A 12,031-nucleotide genomic window follows, 5' to 3' on the forward strand; every position below is an offset into this window, starting at 1 on the left:
AAAAGATATGGGGCATAATCTATGAAAAGGGACCTTTTTGTCGATGGCGTTTACGCCGCACAGTGTCGCGCGGCATTGTAGGTATTTATATCGGAGCATCGTTAGTAACAGTGTAAGCGCCATCGACAATAAGGTCCCTTTTCATTGATAACGTCACATATAGGTAATCTTAAAAGTACCTAAGTAATAATATAAAATAAAACAATACTAATTAAAGTAATTAGAAGAAGTAATTTTTAATTGCTTTACATATTTAAAAAAAGATATAAACTAATAACCCGCATTTTGCGTTGCCGTAGTCGGGTAAAAATAAGACTTTGTGGTGTCTCCTCTAGCTGTCACTGCCAAACGTCGTTCCACAATAACCTAACAGATGGCGTTAGGGAGCTTAGAACGCACAAACTACTAAGAAGATACTACAGCTGGAACGCAATTAGTATTGAGACCTACATCGCGCTTACGGAGTTATAACGTCAGTTGCTATATATTATACATATAACTTCCGACCAACTCACAGTGGACTTCGGTCCCCAGGCATAACACCCGCCTGGAGAGAGTACTCTCTATTCCCTCTCTACCTTCTACATTGGTGACTTTCTACAACTTTATTAAATTAATACTATAATTTCATACAAAGATAAACGTTGATTTTAGAAAACCATATAAATCTGCGCTGCCCATCGGAGCCCCGCCACACTGTTACCGCAGGGTTATTCCCACTAGTGTTACCACCAAGTTCTTACCAGTGGTAACTACTGGGAAATTTTTTCTCACCTTTTACCACTGGTAACTACTGGGAAAAAATATTCCCAGTAGTTACCACCAACTCGGTTTGGTGGTAACTACTGGGAATTTTTTTCTCACCTTTTACCACTGGTAACTACTGGGAAAAAAAATTCCCAGTAGTTACCACCAACTCGGTTTGGTGGTAACTACTGGGAATTTTTTTCCCAGTAGTTACCACCAAAATTTTGTTAGAGCCTAATACTAATAAAAACAGATAAATACAGTTTGTTTTTTTATATACACCTGCAATAATTTACTGGGTAAATATGTAGGTCATACTGAACAACTTTTACTATAGAACCAATATTGAAAAGGCGAAAAAGAAATTTACTCTCCCATACAAATATCAACATCAGGCCAGCCAAAATGTATGACTCAGCCAATTTTTTTAAATAAATGTACGCTTTAATACATTATTATAAATTGATTAGTGTTTCATTTCAGTAAACTGCCTTGAAAATTATCAAAAATACTAAAGCATAAATAATCTGTTTAATTACTTACCTACCTAATAAAATAACTTGAAAAATAATCTAAATGCTTACATTCACATTTTAGTCTTTGCACCTGTACCGGTTAAACTTTTTTAATATTTTTGATCACTTTTAAGGCAGTTTACTGAACCACTAATCGACTTATAATTATTTATTAAAGCACTCTATATTTATTCTGTTTTTATTAGTACCTATTGTAATTTAACTAAATTTTGGTGGTAACTACTGGGAAAAAAATTCCCAGTAGTTACCACTGGTAAGAACTTGGTGGTAACTAGTGGGAATAACCCTTACCGCAACGCACACTGTACCTACACTGTTACACTGTTACTGTTACGCAGTTATACTGTTTTTGCGCAAATCCGCGTCGCGACTACTTTTCGCGTTTTCGCTGACGCCACTTGAAGGGATACCTAAAGCAGTGGTGGGCAAAGTACGGCCCGCGGGCGATCTCCGGCCCGCGAATGGATTTTATCCGGCCCGCCGCCGGTCCTATGAAATAATTAGTATATGGCATTGGCCCACGATTATCAATTTATCAAAATAAATTTTGGCTACAATTCTGGCCCTCCACTTAAATTTTCTAAACTTTCTGGCCCCCCATGATTAAAGTTTGCTCACCACTGACCTGAAGTGTCATTCTATGGAACTTGCTAACTATCAAACAAACCGCCGTATTGAAATTGTCACTGAATGATCATTTCAATATGGCGGTAGGTAATTATGTATATTTCATACATAATAGAGGGTGCTTGCTAAATCTAGTCCTTTCGTTAATCTATTAACGAGCCATTAATGTGTCGTCGGCGGTTAAATCACAATCGAGGTGTAACCGTTTGATTAATTTGTTTTTGATGAGCCTGTTTTTAGTGAATCCATTTGTGACCTTAATTAGTGTTACGCGTTGTCCCGGCATTTTGCCACGGCTCATGGAAGCCTGGGGTCCGCTTGGCAACTAATCCCAAGAATTCGCGTAGGCACTAGTTTTTACGAAAGCGACTGCCATCTGACGTTCCAACCCAGAGGGTAAACTAGGCCTTATTGGGATTAGTCCGGTTTCCTCACGATGTTTTCCTTCATCGAAAATCGACTGGTAAATATCAAATGATATTTCGTACATAAGTTCCGAAAAACTTAAACATTCGTTTATTGCCGTCTGTAGGTATAGTTTGAATAATCTCAGGTGATTTTTTCGGGCCCGGACCCTAATCTGTTAAACAAAAGATATTGTTTCCTTTATGCAGTGGTTACAATGGTTACTGCTAATAGCCCCGACGTAAGTAACGGGAACAAACCCATTTAAAAAGCAAATTTACCATTCTAATTATATGGTTCAAATTCTTGAATCAGCTCATTCGGAGATAACACGTTTTTGCTATCTCTAAAAACAAGACCGCCCTAATTGTTCTCTGAACAAGCTGTCATATGAATTTGAACCTTAATACTATCACGATAGTTGCTTTTTAAACGACATGGTTGCTTTGGCACGTGGCTGTACGAGTAGACCGCTCTTAAAAGAAACAAAGGCTTTTGTTTAACGGATTAGCACCCGAACTCGAAAAATTCACCTGAGATTATTCAAACTATATGTATTTTCATGAACTCTTACATATTCCGAACCGAATAACAGTGAAAGTAATTTGAGTGTTTGTGGAGGTGGATCAAAAGGGCCGTTTCGCCGCCCTAGTATTATATTACTGTTATGGATACTGATAACTTTGTGATAATAAGCCACCTCGGTTGATGTTAAATGAGCTTCATAACATAAATAAGTTAATAACATAATACGTGGGCCATACTGAAAGATTCTGGATTCTGATATATGAGACGACATTTTTCTAAGTGGCCAGTTCTAGGAATTTTCAGAATGCCCTAAGTAAAAAGCTACCTATCCATGTACCCCGAAATATGATTGTTTATTCAAAACATAATACTTAAGTGAAAAACCGATTTAAGACTATAAATAAGAACAAGTACCTATATGTATACGGAGTATTAGGTACTAAGATTTTAGATAAAAGTTGATTCTGAGTTTCATAATTATATCCCACTTGACAAGTTAACACATAAGGTCCTAAGTCATTAGTACGGCTACCACCAGTTTTGACATTGACATAACGCTCACGTTTACGTAACTTACTTTCTATGCATCTCGCTCGTACTCGCATATGCGAGCAATAGTGGAAGCGAGATGTACAGAAAGTAAATTACGTAGACGTGAGCGTTATGTCAATGTTAAAACTGATGGTAGAGGCTTAGGGGATTAATCGAGTGACCAATAGGGTATTTGACTATAATTAAAATAAATTGTTTTACACCATGCGTGAAATAAAGCACCAGAAGATTAATAGAGAAACGTAGACAGCAGTTATTTATAGACACGATTTTTATTTTTAAACCCGTATAAAACAATATAGTAGATAATTTGATTGTGACGTCACATGCTGGTGTTTCATATAAATTTCATAGTAGCAAAACTAGCAAAATCGTTTTGACAGTTCGAAAAAAGAAACTGTTTTGACTAATAGTCAAATACCTACCCTATTAACGGTTGTAAGGGCGATTTAAGTGGTATCCATACGGGACTGATCAAATCAGTCGATTTGATCAGAAATGAAATTGGCGTCAATCTCCAATTTTAGATTTATGGTGATATTACAGCTCTCTAAATTGAGAAAATGCCCCAGAACGAAAATACTGGCCTCACAAATTGGTATTCTTGCGTCCGCACCTCATTTTATCGGTAATATCGGTCATTATCGGCGGTCAAATTCGGCTAGCCAAATTGGTATTTGCGTCCGCACCTCCTGATTCGATCGGGCAATTGAATCAGATTGGCGAAAAATTGACTAATCTGGATGCGCCTTTAAGAGCCAACGGGAGTGGTCATTTCTCCATACAAATGTACTCCTCCGTGGTTTTTAAAGCTAGAGCAATGATTTTTTCAACACAGATTAATATTGTCAATATCTGTGTCGGACCGTTTTGCTTTTTTTTTTTAATTTTTGTTTTTTAAGGCGCTAGAGCCCTTCAATAATGGCCAAAATGGCCTAATTGACTATGCCGCAATGAGAGGCGTGGCATTCAAAACTGATATCAATTAGCCAAAAAAGCAAAACGGTCCGACACAGATAATTTCATAATCATTTAGATTTCCAAATTTGGTTACGATTGGTTAAGTTTTGGAGGAGGAAACAGAGGAGTACGAAACCTCGCTTTTGAGATTTTTACGCAGGATTTTTCGCCTTGTCCTTATCGCACTACTTTTAGGCGCCGCTTCCGTTAGCGAGACGGGTATATTTACCTAAAATATTTAAAACTCAGCTCCTGTTTCGTCTTAAGAATAGCGTATGGTCGTTTCGGCGGTACGGTACGAGCAAGAACATACGCATTACATTTCCCTACAATTGGTTTTTACGAGCTTATACGCGCATTAATTTTCCCTACATTTGGTATATACGAGCTTGTCATGCGCGTACCCGTACACCCGTATTTAAGAGTACACTCGTATAAAACGCTAATATATAGTGTTAAACCAATCTCTACATTAATATTTAATTTAAATCCAGTAACTGTAATGTACGATAAATAAAATAAGTGTTAAACCGCCCTAACCATTGACGTATATATCTAAGGACTGGCCTTACGGGCACTAAAAGTGGTACTAGTTCAGCGTTGTCACTCACAAATTTCAGCCAATCGAACAGTCTAACGCAACTAGTTGCGACTTGCGACCAATAACGCGCGTGATGCGAACTCGTCAACCAATCGCGCGCGTGATGCGAACTCATCAACCAATCGCGTTGTAGCGGTGTCACACCGCTGTACTGGCCCCTGTCATACCTCATTATTATTGCCCGTAAGGCCAGTCCCTAGATATCTATGTCAATGGCCCTGACGCTGTTACATTTTCGCCTCAATCACCCTTTGCAAACGTATGTTAGCCTAGTACACATAGATAACGATAATAGTGCCATGTTCCGAAAAATGGCTTAATCGTGTTTTTCTATGGAGGAAAAACACTATGATATTACTCATAAGTAAGTAGTTTGTCGCAAACGTAAACAAGTTTGATGACTAGTTGAAAACACATCGATGTTTTCGTAGGTAATGACTTGTTGTTATTTTTGTATTTTTTTAACATCTAATGACATGGCAAGTCTTGCAACAAGTCATAATGACCTTGCAAATACAAAATAGGCTGTAATCATATATAAAAAAAAACCGGCCAAGTGCGAGTCGGACTCGCGCACGAAGGGTTCCGTACCATTATGCAAAAAACGGCAAACAAATCACGTTTGTTGTATGGGAGCCCCACTTAAATAATCTTTATCTTTTTATCTTTATCTTTAAATACATCATCTCATCTGTGAAAATTTCAACTGTCACGTGTCCGGGCCGGGCCTTCCGGCGTATCATCATCTATGGAAACCATACATATTCAGTAATTTTAACCAGTACGTCTACCACCAGTTTTTACATTGACATAACGCTCACGTCTACGTAATTTACTTTCTGTACATCTCGCTTGCACTAATATGCGAGTACGAGCGAGATGCATAGAAAGTAAGTTACGTAAACGTGAGCGTATCTGTCAATGTCAAAACTGGTGGTAGCCGTACAGTTGTCAATGTCAAGTAAATAAATACCTGATTAAAACATTGTAATATTCACTTGTAATAAAAATAGTCCTGCAAGACGATTTTTACATATAGGTATACTTCTAATAATAATGTCATTTTTGTTTTTTTTTTGTAACTGTTAAAAAGTATTTTTGATTATATGAAATCTTGCAAACTGTAAAATAATACCTATTACTTTCATTAGAAATGTTTATCTTTGCAGTTGTTTTTGTTTTATGCTTTGGTTGTACAGTCAGCAGCAGAAGTTGCTAAGCGGGCCAGGTGTTCAAAATGATCTTGACGCGACTTTATTGTTAAGAGAATAAGAGCGTGTCAAGGTCTAGATCTCTGTAAAATTTCCTTTAACCCGCATACATATCAATGTGGTTCAGTGAAGGGGACGGACTGAAAATCAGCAGCGCAGGCAATGTGTACCTATTGAAATGGCTGACGCAGCGTATGGTGAGCCCGTTCCTTTTTCCGCACATGTCATTTTTAGGGTTCCGTACCCAAAGGGTAAAACGGGACCCTATTACTAAGACTTCGCTGTCCGTCCGTCCGTCCGTCCGTCAGTCCGTCCGTCCGTCCGTCCGTCCGTCCGTCTGTCTGTCACCAACTGTATCTCACGAACCGTGATAGCTAGACAGTTGAAATTTTCACAGATGATGTATTTCTGTTGCCGCTATAACAACAAATACTAAAAACAGAATAAAATAAAGATTTAAATGGGGCTCCCATACAACAAACGTGATTTTTGACCAAAGTTAAGCAACGTCGGGAGTGGTCAGTACTTGGATGGGTGACCGTTTTTTTTTTTTGCTTTTTTTTTCGTTTTTTTTTGCATTATGGTACGGAACCCTTCGTGCGCGAGTACGACTCGCACTTGCCCGGTTTTTTTTTATTATATTTGTAACCTGTCTGTTTTTTGGCAATAAATGGTTTCTTATTCTTATATTTAAAGGGTTCGAAACGTCGGGATGTAGCTATGTAAAATTCATTAGATGTATGTAAAATTAATTAATTTCGTTATTCGCGATATAATCCGTTTACTTAGTTTTATTACATGTCGGTCGCTTCATCATGCTAGTTGAGACAGTTATCCAGAGAGTTAGTCCTCCTCATCACCGTATTAGTTTGCGAAGTAGTAAAGAGCGCAATTAAAGTTAGTATGGAATGATGGATCTTATGGATAGGGGATTGCAACGAAAGATGACGAGGGCAAATGCAATGAGCTAATGACCTTATTTAAGATGGTGCTATTAATATTATTTTTGTCAGAGAAAGCTCATGCCACCTTAGGTTTTAGTCCCGGTTTGTGGGACTGGAAAATGTGGGAGGGGAGGTCGTGCCGCTCACGCATCGGCCTCCACAGTCACCAAACCCGTTGTCTAAACAGTAGGTAATGCATAAATCGTCTGCAATAGACGCAAAGGCCTGTGCTGATGATGATTAATCTTATTAATAAAAAAATGATTTCTTAGTCCTAAAGTTACTGTATTTTCCAATGTAGCCCTATTTTTTCTGCGAATTTTTAATTATAGCACGTTTCTTCGCATGGGAGGGACTGAAAGCTGAACCGAAAGTCATGCAATTGCAATGTGTTATTGCAATTGTATGATATTCGGTTTAATTATAAGTAAATAATTACCTACTTACATATTATGATGGCGTGAGAGCTACAATGTTGCAAAGAACTTAATTATATTTGTGATGATATAATGATATTCAAATTATCTCGTTCTGCGTTGTTTACAAAGTTGACCATGTGTTTGTGTTTCCTTAACTAAACATAGCTAACTAGGTACTTTGGAAATTCTATAAAAAATAACATTATGTAAATTGTTGTTATTCGAATTTTTATTCCATATTATCAAAATATTTTGCAAGTTTCTTGACGCTTATGGTTCCAGAAATAACTCCGTAAATCAATCTTAAAGGTAACTTAACTATATATAGTATTTGGAACATTCAATTATGGAAATATGCTCGTAAATTAGTCAACAACGAATATATGATCATTATAAGAACAATTTATAATATTTTCGACGTTTCCCTGTTAGTTACACTGGTCGTGGTCGCGGATATCTGACGTTCCAGCAAAAATATCAAAACAGAGATTTGTGTAGGTACCCTACGAAAAGTAAATGAAAAGTTGAGACATCACAAAAAACAAACCACCCATCGACCCATTCAATTCAATATATTTAATATCAAAAACTCATGTCACATTATTAGTTAATGTGTATATAATACATACCTAAATGTAACAAAGTTAATTCGCGATAGAGCCGAATAAATTATGATTTAATATGTGTATTAACGTGAAAGTTTTAAATGTTATATAAATTTATTATTAAGGACAGGGCCGTCTTAAACTATGCTGGGGCCCTTGGGACATAAGATTTGGGGCCCTTTTGGAAAGTAAAGAAAGCGACTTAAACTAACATTTTTCTACTATGATCTAATATTTATTATGTGTAATCAAATATACAGTTACTGTCTGTCCTTCAGGTCCCCCTGAGGATGGGGGCCCTGGGCACGGGACCCGTGTGCCCTTATGGTAAAGACGGTACTGTTTAAGGATTAGGCAAACATCCTCTCCGTGCCGGGGCGTGGAGTGAGCGTCAGCCTGATGGGATCCTTCGCCTGCGTGATAAAGGTTCTAGGTTCGAAGTCCACCTCGCGCGGCATGCCTGGCGCTAAACTCAGGCTATACTTCTTCAGCAGGGTCACCATGCCGGCCATCATTTGCATACGGGCAAAACGCATTCCTGAAAACAAAAGCATTTTGTGATTTCGGCCACGTCAAAAACGAATATCGAAATTTCTTTGTCTGTCTCTCTATTGCTCATTGAGTATTCGGCAGATCAAGAAATTTCGATAAAGCAAATGTGAAAGTTGCAGAACATTCTTAAAATTTTCAAAATTTCTGGAATCTTTCATGAGAAAATTCTCATGGAAGTCTCCACTTAGAAATTTCCCGTTCAGATTAGAGATTACTCAATGTTCTTAACTGTTGAAGACTGTTTCACTAAACATTTACGTCACTCATTGGCGTATATTTCAAGTGTCATAGAAATCGAAACTAACTGTACGAAGGTTTGGCAATAAACGTACAGAAAAAAATACCGAGCCAATTTCACTGGAACTTTGCAATTTTCGAAAATATCGGCCCAAGCCCTCCTACACATACTCTTAGGTGCGACTCAAATGGCGAGCTTTACTGCATGTCTTGCGGCCGGAAGTTTAAAACAAAACTCGGTTTCGCAAGTCACGTTCGAGCCCATGGACGTCAGGCTTTACTGAATACCTGATACTGATTTGTCCGGGTGTCGCCGTCGACGGATACGTCTGGGAGGACATCATCAATTGTGATCATGATCAATATTTAACTTCTCTGCTCTTTAATCTGTTTAAATTTGTTTAGGACCCAAGAAGCTCTTTCTATAATTACAAATCTGACGACGACGATAAATCAGATGATAGCTTTATCTAATTTTAAGATTGTTGCTGTTACAAAATTCAAACGAATTACAAAGGAATTGAGAAAGTTAAATAACAAATTGTGTTTTTGGTGAATGTTTGATCATTTTTATACTTTGTAGGAGGGACTTGAAAATAATTATATAAATACCGACAAGTTAGTTTAATGTAGATCTGTATTTATATTTAGTAGATAACTTTTTGTTTAGTCATTATTCACTAATAAAATAATATATCTATATAAATTGGCCATCGTTAAGTGCCATACCTATAAGAATAAATTCTCTCACAAAATAATGAAACCTATATTTTTTTAATTCGTTCAGGCCCGACTTAAATTATTGTAACACAGTGGAAGACAATGTATGACACAAGGGTTAGAAAAATTGGTTAAACGGATATTGTGAAAAGTGAATGTAAAATACTTATTTTATAACGAACTTCCGAACTCAATACCATTGGTAGCTCCTTAACACATTAAAGACTAATAATTACACATCGGTAACTCGTGACATTTAGGTAGCACTTTAAAGATTAGTGATGAGCACACATCGGTAACCCGTGGCACTTGACAGTTTCTAACAGACTAGTGATGTGACAATGTTCTTCCTATACGACTCGAGAAAAAGAAACCACTAAAAAAAGGAATTAATTAAACTAATCTTTTAAGTGCTACCTAAATGCCACGAGTTACCGATGTGTACTAATAATCATAAAATACTTAAAAAATGCCAAAAAAACTAAACTTACCAATACATATTCTAGGTCCCTCTCCAAAAGGCATGTACGAATAGGGAACGATATTCTTCTTCTCTTCACCCATGAACCTTTCTGGTCGGTATTTCTCAGGCTCCGGGAACAAATCTTCGTTATGATGCAAGTGGTACACCGGCAGGTGGACGCGCATCCCCTTCTCTAGCACCAGGCCTGAAGGCAGGGTGTAGGGTTCCACCACCTCGCGAGCCAGCACTCCTAGTACCGGGTACAGTCTCATCGCTTCGTTCACACACGCTTCTAGATACGGCAACTCTGTTAGGCAATCATAAGTAACTTTACCCCCAGATTTCTTCAAATACGCATCCACCTCCTCGAACAATCTTGGTTGTTTTTCAGGATTTTTAGCTAATTCGTACAACGTAAAGCACATGACAGATGCGCTAGTTTCAAAACCAGCGGCGAAAAATACTATGCATTGAGCAATCAGCAACTCGTCTGTCACTTCTAAGTTTATCCGTTCTTTTTTTTCGGACTCCGACTTTACATTACTCATGCTATCTCCAGACAAGAACTTATTTTCTTTTAAGTTTAGCATGAGATCAACAAAATCGTTCCTTGCGGATGGCTTGTAGTTTCGATCTTTGAATACATCAGATAGTAGTTTGTTGAAGAACTTGTCGAGTTCTTCAGGGAATGTCTTGAAACCTAAGCCATAAAACACATAAGGCCAAATAGCGCGTGCTACAATCTTGAATCCTCTGTAGTTTGTCAGTTCAAAGAGCAGGTCACCCATGACCTTGAAAGGATTGTTATCAGAATCTTTTCCCATAACATTGCTGTTTACCCCAAAGGCGCAGGAAGTGATACTGTCCATAGCAAACCGCACTGATGTCGCTCTGACATCAAGGTCTGGAGACTTCTTGGTTTCTTCGTCAAGAAGAGTTTCGAATTTCTTTGAACACGTTTCAACTAAGTGAAACATGTGCTTCATCTTGGAGGACGAGAAGAGCGGCGTCAGATTCTGTCGAAGTACCTTCCATCGGTTGCCTTGAGTGAAGAACAGATTTTGAGTAAAAGTTTCTAAATGTGTGTAGTTGGATACCTCTCGGCTGCTGAAGTAGTAGAAGTCTTTAGTTGTGATGAGCTTGATCAGCTCGGGGTCTTGTACCACTAAGGCAGGCTCCGTACCATAATAAACTCCGAAATACGGTTCTTTTTGAAACTTTTTGCATAATTTTTGGGCCGATTTGCCCCAGTACGCCTTTAATAAAATGTATCCCGCAAAATTTCCGAATATGGGTACTGGTTTCTCGAAGGGTACTCCTCTTTTCTCCCAGTAATTTAATTTTCTATTGGCTATGAAGTAAAGTATCGAGAGGGCCACGACAGTGGCCGATATGAGGACTAAAACGATCATATCGTAGGAGATGCCAGACTTAAATGTTTTGTTTTGATATGCGAGTCTTATATATCGACGTACTTACGGATGTAGAGCTATTAGGGCGACCAACATTTGCCATAAATATACATATGTTACTAAACGGACATAACAAGGAGTAGGTACCTAAAGTAAGTATTTATTTTTGATGATTCTTTGCATACTGCGTATTTATAAGTGTTTTATATTTTGTTTGATATCTAACTAACTTTATTTCATGAAACATGCAATAAAGATATATACATATATGAGTAGTTTTTTTGTACATACATAGTAGTAGATTTGTAAATCCATATTATACCAGAAGTTTTCATGGAACTTACACAAAAGATAAACTTAATGTCTCCCGTATTTATGGGTTCGTAAAACTGGCCGTTTCAGCAAATGACTATTTATGACCGTTCACGTATCAAATATTTACCGTTACATTGAATGAATATTAAGTAATGAATATATATTAATTTATATACTAAATTAAATCTAAATCCCTA

General features: G+C 37.6%; 1 protein-coding gene across 1 annotated transcript; it reads right to left on the reverse strand.

The window, feature by feature from the left end:
- Positions 1–8,484: 8,484 nt before the first annotated feature.
- Positions 8,485–11,558, reverse strand: LOC134800054 (cytochrome P450 6B2-like). The gene is made up of 2 exons (XM_063772511.1): positions 10,136–11,558; positions 8,485–8,673 (listed from the first exon to the last, which is right to left on the reverse strand). The coding sequence occupies exons 1-2, from the start codon at positions 11,517–11,519 to the stop codon at positions 8,486–8,488; spliced, it is 1,572 nt and encodes a 523-aa protein (XP_063628581.1). The 5' UTR covers positions 11,520–11,558; the 3' UTR covers position 8,485.
- Positions 11,559–12,031: the final 473 nt, after the last annotated feature.

This window comes from Cydia splendana, chromosome 19 (assembly GCF_910591565.1).
Source record: "Cydia splendana chromosome 19, ilCydSple1.2, whole genome shotgun sequence".
NCBI lineage: Eukaryota > Metazoa > Arthropoda > Insecta > Lepidoptera > Tortricidae > Cydia > Cydia splendana.